General features: G+C 37.4%; 1 protein-coding gene across 1 annotated transcript in view; it reads left to right on the top strand.

Moving 5' to 3' along the window:
• Positions 1 to 12021, top strand: part of Nbas (NBAS subunit of NRZ tethering complex) — a 324412-nt gene that overhangs the window by 289311 nt on the left and 23080 nt on the right. The window contains exon 48 of the mRNA XM_076833054.2: positions 134 to 329. Coding sequence (XP_076689169.2) covers positions 134 to 329 — 196 coding nt within the window. The remainder of the gene's footprint in view (positions 1 to 133; positions 330 to 12021) is intronic.

Genomic DNA, 12021 nt, shown 5'->3' with positions numbered 1-12021 from the left:
ATATTTTTCCTCTCAAGAAAAAAAAAGTAACCAACAAAGAAGTCTTGAGGCCAGTGACCACATTCGATTACTGGAAGGGAAGAAAGCAGAACGACCTAAGTGGTTCTTTTCACCCCCCATTTGTGCCCTGCAGGGAGGAGCTAGTGTCACCTGAGGACCTGCTGGAGTGGTTGCGGCCTTTCTGTGCTGATGATACCCAGCCTGTGCGGCCCCGCGTCCATGTGCTGCAGATCCTGGGGCAGTCATTCCACCTGACGGAGGAGGATGGCAAGCTCCTTGTGCTCTTCAGAACAGAGGCCATTCTCAAAGCTGCATGGCCCCAGAGACAGGTAAAGGAGCATCTGACTGCTTTCCTTGTTGACAGTTACCAGAGGTCAATCTTGGTTACCTTAAGCTTCTCTCGAGGGAATAATCGGCTTGCTAATGATTGGTAAGCATTCCAATGGCTTAGTAATTGAGTATGTGCAATACAGTGTATTTTTATTTTTTATAGATTTGAATGTGCAACACATTCTTACCATTTTTTTCTTCAGAAGAGATAAGACTGTTCTTTTTTTGGGGGGGGGGAGTGGGGATGGGTACCAGGGAATGAACTCAGGGGCACTTAATCACTTAGCCACATCCCAGCCCTATTTTGTATTTTATTTAGAGACAGTCTTGGAGTTGCTCAGCTCCTTGTTGTTACTGAGGCTGGTTTTGAACTCGCGATCCTCCTACTTCAGACTCCGAGCCACTGGGATTACAGGCGGGCACCACTGCACCTGGCAGGACTATTCTTACTATTGACTAATTGACACTGTACCAGAAGAAATGCAGAGCTATATGGAAATATAGGATGTAATTGAGCTAATTCATTTCTTTTATGTTCTACCCTCTCTTTTGTACCTTGCTGGACATAAATGGAACGCACACAGATGGTCAGGGAAAGTTCCAGAGTGAAAGACTCACAACCCTGAAGCATGATATGGAGAAACTAGGAAAACTTTCCCTGACCATCACATATTAATTAAACCTTGAATTCTACATAGTTGAGCTTTAATTATTTTATAGATATTTTAAAGACGTTTTATCTCCGACTACCATGAAAATTCTGAAAACTCAGAGGATGTACTTAGATTTTTGAATCCCTGAAAATATTCTGTGCACGTACATCACAGAGCGTAATGTCTTGTTCTTTGAGTAAATGGTAATGCTAATTCCTAAGTCAAAGAAGTATGGTGACTGAAGAAGTTTGAATTCTAAATTGATGCATCCTAAGGACATAAGATCCAGAAGTCAGCAACTCCATCACGTATTTTAGCATGCAGATTAGACTACCAGGTCAGTGAAAGTTAGAAATCAAGACTTCCCAGGTAACCTCATCTGCAAAAGAGGTCTCTGGAAGTCTGGCTCCAACTCAGTTTACTTCCTAATTCTAAAGCATAGTTTATATTTATGTCTAAAGAACAATGACTTCCTTTCCTGGGTTGTTTCGGTACTGGCGATTGAATTCAGGTTCTTATATATGCTAAGCATATGCTGTACCACTAAACTATTCCACTGGCCTAAATTGTTTTTAATGAATCAAATATTAAGAACATCTTTGGATTCATATCTAAATATCTTAATTATTATCAACTTTTGTGAAATAACTAGGTAAATAATATTTACTTCTCAGAGAAATTGAGATTTTTAAAAAAGAGGACTTTATCAGATTCTCTAGTCTTCCCAAATTGCTGAAATGGATTAAAATGAAAAAGTCACAAATATATGAATAATGCTCTCTGAAGCACTATGACCTTCCCTACATATCTGGGCTCTTCGCCTTGCCTACAGTTACCTCAGAAGACCACTTGCAGCCTCTGGAGCAACGCTGGAGCACAAATGCTGGAGGCTGTAGAATATATTCCAAGTACAGGGCATGGTAGGATTAGCAGTGTGTTGGTTCTCAGCAAAACACTGCTATGGGTACACATAACATCCCTGAGGCAAACCTTAAATCAGACCATATTATTTTTGCCACACAGAACTTCCTGTTCTGACCCTTATCCTGAAGCAAAGCAACTTTAGTGCAATTATGTCCTTTCCTGTGATCAGCCTCCATTTTTCAAGTTCTCAACCTTGTCAGTTTCATCTTCTATGATTTCTGGAGTCTGTAAAGATGATTAATCTGGTTTCTCTACTTGGAGCTTCACTTCATTTAATGTCATATCTATATGCTAAAAATATTACAGAGCAGAGTGGAAGTTGGGAAAGGGGAAACATCCATCCTATCCTTCATGTTGAAATGTTAGAACATAATACTTTCATATTTGAACCCAGACTCTTTATAGCATTGCCAGTATTCCTTCTTTATCCTTTTCTCAATGTTCCACTTACTCAAACAAGTTAGAACTTTTATATGATTTCAATGATTTATAAGTTTTCAATGATTTATAAATTTTTCTGAGATTTTAATTCCTTTATTGCTTAACTTTTTCCCCAAATAGGACTTAAGACAACCAATCCTCTGTTAACAAAGTCCTTTTTCACACACTTTCCTAAATTGAGTTGACATTTTTGCTCTAAATATAAACTATTTTCCTCACTTGTGAAGCCCATTAGTAACTCTGCATTTCACAAATCTGTCCTCTTTATAGAAGCAAACTTTTAGGCCTTCTGAAAAATCTCTCTTGTAGAAGTCTTAGAATGACTAGTAAAAGTCCTCTCATGTTTCCCTCACCCTTTTTCTTCTTGTTTCACTACTTTCCTCTTATGTAAGAATAATTTCCTGCTCTTGGCAGCTAATGGTCTTGATTTCAAAATTATCTAGGAACCAGAATGAGAAGGCTCATTCTAGTTTCATTATGCTATTCATCCAGAGTCTTCTCAAAAAAAAAAAAAAAAAAAAAAAAATCACTGAGTGTCTCTTCCTCCTCCTTTAGAAAGTAAGTATAATTAAGTATCCTATGTCTGCAAGGCACTGATGAGTCAAATCTACTTTGGAGGACAAGTGAATTTGACATGGGTGTTTTTTTCCTATAATTGATAGAACTTCTTGTTTCTTAGCAAATGAATGCAGAAAAATTGTAGTTTCAGAATAGAAACACCAATACTTCTGGAATGTTGCAGAACAGTGCGTGATAGTTCAAATCATGTCTTCAATTACTGTTTTCAACAAATTATGCTACCTTTCATTGAAGCTGTAGAAGGATCAGGTTGTAATAGAGAGATACGTGTTTATCTTCCCCTCCCTTTGCCACTAGTCATATTATCCTGGGACTATTCTTGCACTATGTGCCTTTGCTATTTAGGGTGTGAAATGGAACCTTGAACTAGAGGACAGAGAAGTTGGTCTGCTCACTTCATCAGTCATTTTTCCCACACACATCAACTGTGCTCTTTATCTCTATATCCCCAATACTAGAGGATCCCAAAATGTCAACTGTATGAACTGCCATTTTCTCCACTTTTCCCCTATCACCTTCTTCATTCTTGAACATGCTTTCAGTTATTTTAAGGATGGACATTGGTTCTAACAGACTAAAGATAAGAATAGATAATGATATTGCAAGTTCAATAACCAAAAAAAAAGAAGAAATGTGGACTGCTACCTCCACTGTGGCTGGTAATCCTCTTAAACAGACTTTGCATACATCAAAAAGAGACTTAATATTTAATTATCTTCAAGGTGCCCAAAGTAGTGGCCCCACAAATCATCGTGTTGCTGGGAAACCAGCCAACTCCTGCAAAATTAAACAGTCTGTGGCTCCTGCTCTCACTGCTTCTCAGATAGATGGCAGTTTCTATTTTTCTAATGATTAGTGAACAGAATTAAAAATTCAGAGGTCCTCATTTTTTAATAGTTTGAGAGGCTTTAGTTTCTATTCCAGAAATGTACCCCAGTGTGGGGGTAGGAGGAGGAAGAAGAGGATGTGCTGGGAATGGGGAGGGAGTGGATGTATTGTGTTAATCCCCTTGGTACAGTTTATCTGAGTTTTTCAGCTTTTGTAATTTTCTGGTTAACTGGTGCATGAAAAATATGGGTCAAAATACTGATGTTGCTTAAAAACTTACATACTTCACCTCAAACTGCCCCCCCATTTTTATGTAGAAGAGAACATGTGGTTTTGAGTTTTGCCTTTTAAGATTGAGAATGTCTGAACTTGTGGTTGTAAGTGATCACCAGAAAGAATTCATTTCAGACAACGTCTAGCCTCATTACAAAGTCAAGTTTTTGTCTGCCTCAAACATAACAAGGATATAATAACCCTTCTGGCCAGAGACTAGTTTGGCATTCTTTGCCAGAACATTAACAAAATAAGCACTTCTCTCAGTTGAGGCTCAAAGAACATAGAAGAAGTTCAGTATGCAAAGCTCTATTTAGTACCTTAAAAGTAATTCACTGTTGCCTTAAATATCTTCATAGCTAAGAATCACAGACATGATTTACTTAACCAAATATAAAATAATATTTCATGATATGAATGAGTGTACACATGTATACTTTGTCTCTAATAGCTATGAACTCATGCAGCCCTGTAACTAGAAGAGAGTTCCAAAAGTTTCTCAGCTAGGTAATCATATTTTATAGAAAAGGATATGAATGTACAAAAAGCAGAAGTCACTTCCTCAGATTTTAGTTTAAATGTCACCTTTTCTACAATGACTACACAGCCTAAATTAACCATACCAGTCACAATCTATTTTATTGCCCTTAATTCTGTATAAATCACCATGTCTGCTAACTTCTTCCTATCTATCCTTCTATTTGTTATATGATGTCTTTCTTCTTCCACTAGAATACAAATTCTGTGAGAACAGGTATCTTAAAGATATTCAATAAACATTTGTTGAATAAATTAATATTAAATCTTTAAAAACTTGTCCAAGGTCACCTTTAAATGGCAAGGCCAGGACTCCTCACTTTCAGTGCATTGTTCTTACTGTTAATGATGAAAAATTAGACCACGCTTTATCCCCCTTGTATGAGATAATGGAAAATAATTTTTACAGAGTAACCTGATACATCTGCATATATTCTGTCTCAGTTTGCCATACTTTGCTGATGGTGATTTCTAACCAGCCAGTTGCTTCTCATGTCGTATGCAAGCAAGGCACAAGCAGGTTTGTCAGGATTCAACCAAAGGTCATGTCCCTTTCTTTGCAAGACAATTGAAGTTGAGAAAGTGTTCATATTCATTGGTCTTATAAATATTTGGCATTTTCTGTCTCAGTTTGCCATACTTTGCTGATGGTGATTTCTGACCAGCCAGTTGCTTCTCATGTCGTATGCAAGCAAGGCACAAGCAGGTTTGTCAGGATTCAACCAAAGGTCATGTCCCTTTCTTTGCAAGACAATTGAAGTTGAGAAAGTGTTCATATTCGTTGGTCTTATAAATATTTGGCAACATCAGGAGTCATTCTTTATGGACAAAGTTCTTTGAAGATTCGCCCTCTTGCCACTGGTATCATTGGGGGCAGAAGAGGGGACTACAGAATGTGTTCTGTGTGCACATTAATTTTAAAAACTGTCCTGCAGAATAGTTACCATCTTTGAGAAGAGGTCACGTGATTGATTTAAGTTGACACACCTTGTGAGTGGTAGACTGGAGCCCCAGCTCAGTTTCTGTCCAATCCCAAAGCCTGTGTTCTTGGTCCTATGCTACACTTCTTCCCATTTGCCAGGGAAATATATTCAGCACTACTATCTGGGTTTCATTGGATTACCTAGAGCTTCCTAAATGGACCTCATTGGTGTGGGCCTCCATACTACTAGAGAATGTTGATCTATTAACAAATAGTCAATACCCTAAAGTATTTAGGTGTCTAGATAGTCTAGGTCTGCCTAATACAGGATTCAGAGGTGGGCACCAAGCCTTTCTGTCTGGATATAGTGAGGGGAGACCAGTGGGAAGAGCTGCATGAACAACCTAGTTCAGCACAGTTGGCATCTGGTATAAAAGCAGGGGCCACCCTGAGGTGAGAGTAGAAAGGAGCACACAGACTGCTGGGAGCCTCTAGTGTCATGCTCAGGTTTCACTGTGATGACGCTAACGTAACATGGAAGCATGGTGCTGGAGAGGTGACATGAGCAGATTACTGTTCTGGGAGAAGCCAGCTGACCCCTGCATGAGCAGTGGACGGGAGGGATACCATTTGGAGGACTAAGGTTGTGGTGGTCAAGTTGCCTGAACTTGGCACTAGCTTTGAAGCTAAAAGAGGGTAGAAGGAGAGCTTGAATTATTAGCAGTGGACTTGGTCACTGTTTAGATGTGGGGGGATGAGCATAAAGTTTGATGTTGCTCTGAATTTTGCCTAAATTCCTAAGGAGAAAGTGGTGCTACTCAGCTTGGTAAAAAATACAGGAAATACCAGTTTTGGGGAGAAAGAAACTAAATTCAGGGAATTTAACTCTGCATAACATGTTCTGAAGGGGTGATGGGTAGAGAATTAGGAAGGCTCTTTTTGTCCCCTTCATATAAGCAGACTTTTTTTTTTTCTTAAGTATTTTTAGTTTTTGGCAGACACAACATTTTTCTTTGTATGTGGTGCTGAGGATCAAACCCCGGCCGCATGCATGCCAGGCGAGCGCACTACCACTTGAGCCACATCCTTAGGTTGGTGGAAGAGGCAATGTTGTCATGTAGCACTGTGACCAAGACCAAGACTGCAGAGAGGCTGTCACTCTAAAGCAGAGACAAGGTGGACACAATCACCCACTGCAAAGCCCACAGAGAGATCCCTGCCTCTGGGAGGATTCAGGGGAGCCAGGGCCAGTGTCAAGCTCCTTCCTATTTAGCAAGTGTGACACTTGCTAAATCAAGCTCCTTCCTAGGAAGTGGTCACTGTTAGCTAGGATAGGAAGGAGCTTGACACTGGCCCTGGCTCCCCTGCGTCCTCCCAGAGGCAGGGATCTCTCTGTGGGCTTTGCAGTGGGTGATTGTGTCCACCTTGCCTCTGCTTTAGGGTGACAGCCTCTCTGCAGTCTTGGTCTTGGTCACAGTGCTACATGACAACATTGCCTCTTCCACCGACCTAAGGATTAGGGAGAAAAACTGAAGGGAAAGGGAAAAGCACAGAGAAAACCAGTGTGTGCATGTTGGCAGTGGTGGGGGATATAGAGTAGCTGGGGATAACTGTTTTACTTTTAAATTTGTCATTTTGAAATAATTTTAGGTTTACCAAAAGAGTTGCATAAATTGTTCAGTGAATTTTGTATGCTTTTCACTCAGATTCACCGTATCTTCTCAACCACAATTAATATCAACACATATTATTATTTAATTTACAAATAGCTCATATATTGTCAGTTGTTCCACTAATTTCTTTTTCTGGTTCACATCCAAACCAGGTCACATATTGCATTATTTGTCATGTTTCCTTAGTTGCCTTTAATCTGGAATGATTCCTTGGTCTTGTTGATGTGATCTTTTTTGACCTTGACATTTTTAAAGTACTAGAAAGTTATTTTATAAAATGTCCCTCAATTTGATATGGCATGTATTCAAGTTTCACATTTTGGGTAAGAATACCACAGAAGTGATATGGCCTTCTCAGTGTATTATATCAGCAGATATATGGTGTTGATTTGTTTCATTACTGATGACGTTAATTCTGACCACCTGCCTGATGTAGTGCCAACCGTATTTCTTTATGAAATTATCATTTTCCCTTTTATAATTAATAAGTAACTTGAAATTATGTAAATATTCCAGTTTGCTTTGTACTTTTCCTCTATTAATTATACCATGAATTAATTATTGCCTGAGATAATTATTACTATAGGATTTTCCAAATGGTAAGGTTTTCTTATATTTCCCCCTTCATATCTGTTTATTCAGTTACTTATTTATAAATGTCAGTATGAGCTTAAGGATTCCCATTTTGTTCTGTGGTTCTAATCTGTTACTATCATTTATTCTTTGCTCAAATTATCCTGAATTTGACCATTGGCGATTCCTTTAAGTTTCTCCTTTTCACAAATGCCCATCATTTTTGAAGCACTTCTTTACTTCCTTCTCTTTTGCTTTCTGTGCCCAGTCCTGGGTTCAGTCATTGATTTCTGAAAGCTTTGGGTCCTTTATTGAAGAATGGTATCTAAAAGCAAGACTTGGTGCTAGATATGTTCAATGATAGTGTGCTGTTACAGTTTCTAGGTCCTCTAGGGGGACAGAATGGAAAGTAATAAATGTGTGCATCTGCACAAATATACCTGAATCTACATCTGGTCCTGTGTCTGTCTGTATACACGTTAAAAGTCAAGTTCATATCAAAACCACCAATTCCATTTCAATGCCAGAGTTCATTCTAGCCTTTCCAACTTTGCTTATTTGTAATTCCTCTCACTGTCAGAGACTTTAGTTTCATTGTCCATAATTTATTTATTTATTTGTTAATCCTGGAGATAAAGCAATTTTGAAATTCCCAGCCAACATTATTAGCTAGGATATACTGTTTTAATGAGTGTGCCTCCCCCCCACCTCTCTTCTCTCACCCACACACAGACATCGTTAGTGTGAATTTTCACTTATAGTTAGGTTTGTTTTCATTTGCTTGGTTTTCCCCTAATTGATTCTTATAAATTTTAATTACTTTTTAAAATATGGGAAACATGAACCTGGAATGTAAGTGATCATTATCTGGGATTTAGTGTATTTTTACTATTTAGTGTATTTTTACTATTTAGTGTATTTTACTTACAATATTTCAGAGATTGCATTTTCTTAGCCTGTAATTATGCTGAACATGTGGGATTTTGTGTAATTTCATTTTTGTACTCTTTGTTTTTGGAGAATGTATAAGATATACATATAACTCCTTGGCCAACATTTTTTTCTGCTACCCAGAGGTCTCTTCAGGTAAATTCTAACTATAATGAAAATCAGAGTCCAAATAAAAAATTCTGAAAGCTATAATGAAAATCTGTTTTCATTTAAGCTAAGAAGGTGCTACCTATATTGTTGTTTTCATATTTTTTAGGGCCTTCTGTGGCCTGAACATTAGACTTTGTGTGTATATCATGTTTAAACATTATAATTTTCTGACATAGATACTCTTATCATGCTATCCCATGGGAAACAGGCTAAGTATGGCTAAGAAATTTCTTCAATATCTCAAAAGTAATGTGGCAGAATTAGGTATGATAATGAATTAACAATACTAGTAGTGACCATAGTGGCTCAGTATTAACTCTGAGACACCTCTAAAGGTAGATTCCTGTTGGAAATCTGCATATATATTGTACTACTGTATTATATTATGTTATACATTATGATGCACTGTAATATCCACAAAGTAATATGATAAGGTGGTATTGCCTTATTTTTTTACTATGAAAGCATTGAGGCTCATAGAGATCTTTTTATGTTGTCAGTGTTCAGTGGTAGGACCAAACTTCAAATGCGAGTCTGAATGATGTGCTACAGTAAAAATGTTTCCAGCTCTGTGAAGTTTTCTAGTAATACTTCAAAAACTATAACTAAAGAAACAAAGCTTGGCCTTAAGAAATTAGTTTTAATAGCAGTTCTTTAAAGTAAATACAGGTATATTTATAGGGGCTCACATGGCAGTATGTTTATTTGTAAGACAAAAATCTTATTTTAACACACAATATTTTCTCCTATCATATGTTTCACTTCAAAGTGCTTCATAAAACATATTTAGCTATATGAAAATATGTATTATGTGTTGAAGTTATAATAGCATTTATGGGGAGTGATTATAGCATATTTTATTGTTTAATTTCTATGTTTAGAGTTGTAATAAAATAAGTGGGGTGCTATAAAAACTGGCTCAGAATCACAACTGTTGGCTCCTGCAGGGTGTTCATAGGTATTTATGTGCACACAGAGATGGGGGAAAAAAACCCATGGGAATCTCAGTTGCAGTTTCTTTTTGGGCTTTCCTGGACACAGGGGCACATTAGCAGCATCCTGGGAAGTCTTTTTTTTATAGCAGTGGTGAACCATTTATTCTCACGTGGTTCACAGATACCCTTGATTTCCTGCTGTGCCTTATGATTTGTAAAGCAGAGATGGACAGCTTTTGCTCACCCACCAGGACTAGAACCTAAGGAGGAAGAGTTCAGCCTCTTTATTTCTTGTCAGGACATCCTTTGACCATGGCAGACAGTCTCACCTCAGCATGGGCTGGGAAGGCTATTAGAAATTTCAGGCTGTCTCAAGCAGTACACAGTTAAACATTATATTTTATGAAACTCAATTCCTGTATCTACTAGTTATATAAAAATGGGAACTCTCCCCCCAAAAAAAATTCACTTTACTTTTAATGTTTAAAACTTCAATGACATTTTTTTACAATTTTATATTTTCTTTTAAATACATCCACAAATAACTCAGAAATGAAAAATTCATAATTTATGTTCTATTGACATTTTTCTGTGTAATAGTAATACATATTGTCATTAATGGTAATAACTAATAGTATTTATTGAGTGCTTTCTATGTGTCAGGCACTGGATTAAGTACTGCTGAGGCTGATTAAACAAGTTGCTTATCAACAGCTTATGATGGGTTTTGGTATCAAAGTTTCCTTTCCCAGAAATTTTATTTAAATCCAGTGAAGACAGCAGACTACATTGTATACCTGAAACCTTACCAAAGGAGTCACTTGAATAGATGGGTCCAGTGTTATGAGAGGTCAAATCTGTCACCTTTTCCTGCTTCTGTAGTCTGTTGAAGCAGGAGTATTTTGTTATATTTTGAAGCACTGTATACAAAAAGTTCTCAGTCAAATTTCATTCTGTTCATGAAAAGAATTGCATAGAATCAAGTATCATTAGGTAATCTCACAGAAGCCAGCTAATAGCTCACCAACTCTTACAAGATAATCACCATACAGTGATTAATATTGCTACTGCCAATAGTAGTCTTCTGAAGGTTTATGATTATTTTCTATTTATAAAGTACTTCTGTGTGCATTAATTCCTGTTTTATATTTGTAAATACCAGAAGGTTAAAAAAAAAAAAAGCCACTGTCAATTTCCGTAACAAGATGCAGATTTCAGGGGGGTTGCCTCAGTTTAAGATATTTGTGTTCACTTCTAGCAGCTACAGTGAAATTTAAGGTAATACTGTCTTTTACTGAGACTAGGTGACTTTGTTCTCTTTCAAGGACAGCAAGTCTGTGTCTGATAAGGAGACTGAAGCTACTTGACAAATTGACTTACAACAAAGGCTAAAGTCACCTAATTCAATGAGAAGAGAACCAACACTTTTTGAGAGACAAAAAGGAAAGAGATATTCTTATATTTGAGTCACATGAATTTTGCATTTTAAAGTTCCCTAGTATTCAGTTTAGTATCAGTATAGAGTAGTCACTAAATCCACAGGTACCCGTGAAATATTGGACATTTTCACCTCTAGGATTTTGTTTGGTATCACCAAGGCAAGGACAGGGACAGGGTATTAAAAGCATGTTACCTTCCTGTTCACCCATCTCTTTGCTAGTTATTTTATTCCCATAACTGACTTCTTACTCACAAACATCATTTAAGTCTGTGCTATCTTTATCCCCTCAGCGTCAAAAAGGTTGGAAATATCTCCAAAGTGAAGATTTTCTGTCGTACTTTGACTTCATCATTATTTTTTGAAAGCTGCATATTTAATTAAATTGACCTTTTGTCATTTGTTTTCCAGGCTCTTTGGTGAGCTATGCTGAAGCATTTGACAGCCACCTAAAGTTGGTTTTCCCTCCACATTAAAGCATGACCCATAGTCATTTCACACTGTAGCTGTTTGTAGACTAGTGTTCTCTGCATCACTATATTTTATGAACTATACTTAGATGCTTGGAGTACATATTTTATGTGGAACATATTATATCCTAGAACAGGGAAGCTATTATTCTTTCCTAGGTCTGTATCCAAGATGAACCAGTGCCTTGTTTTCAAGTATTTTGGGGAGTTTGATTTCCCATGATATGCATACTTACTGATCACATGCTCTCTTAAGTTCTGTGAGCCTCTGAGAACCATTGGATTTAACTTTGTGGTCTCAGGGCAGTTCTTCCTTCCCTATTTTTTTTTTTCCTAGATAACTT

The sequence above is a fragment of the Callospermophilus lateralis genome, chromosome 14 (genome assembly GCF_048772815.1).
Source record: "Callospermophilus lateralis isolate mCalLat2 chromosome 14, mCalLat2.hap1, whole genome shotgun sequence".
NCBI lineage: Eukaryota > Metazoa > Chordata > Mammalia > Rodentia > Sciuridae > Callospermophilus > Callospermophilus lateralis.
The sequence above is the reverse complement of the archived record's forward strand: the minus strand, read 5'-3'. Positions and strand labels throughout refer to the sequence as shown.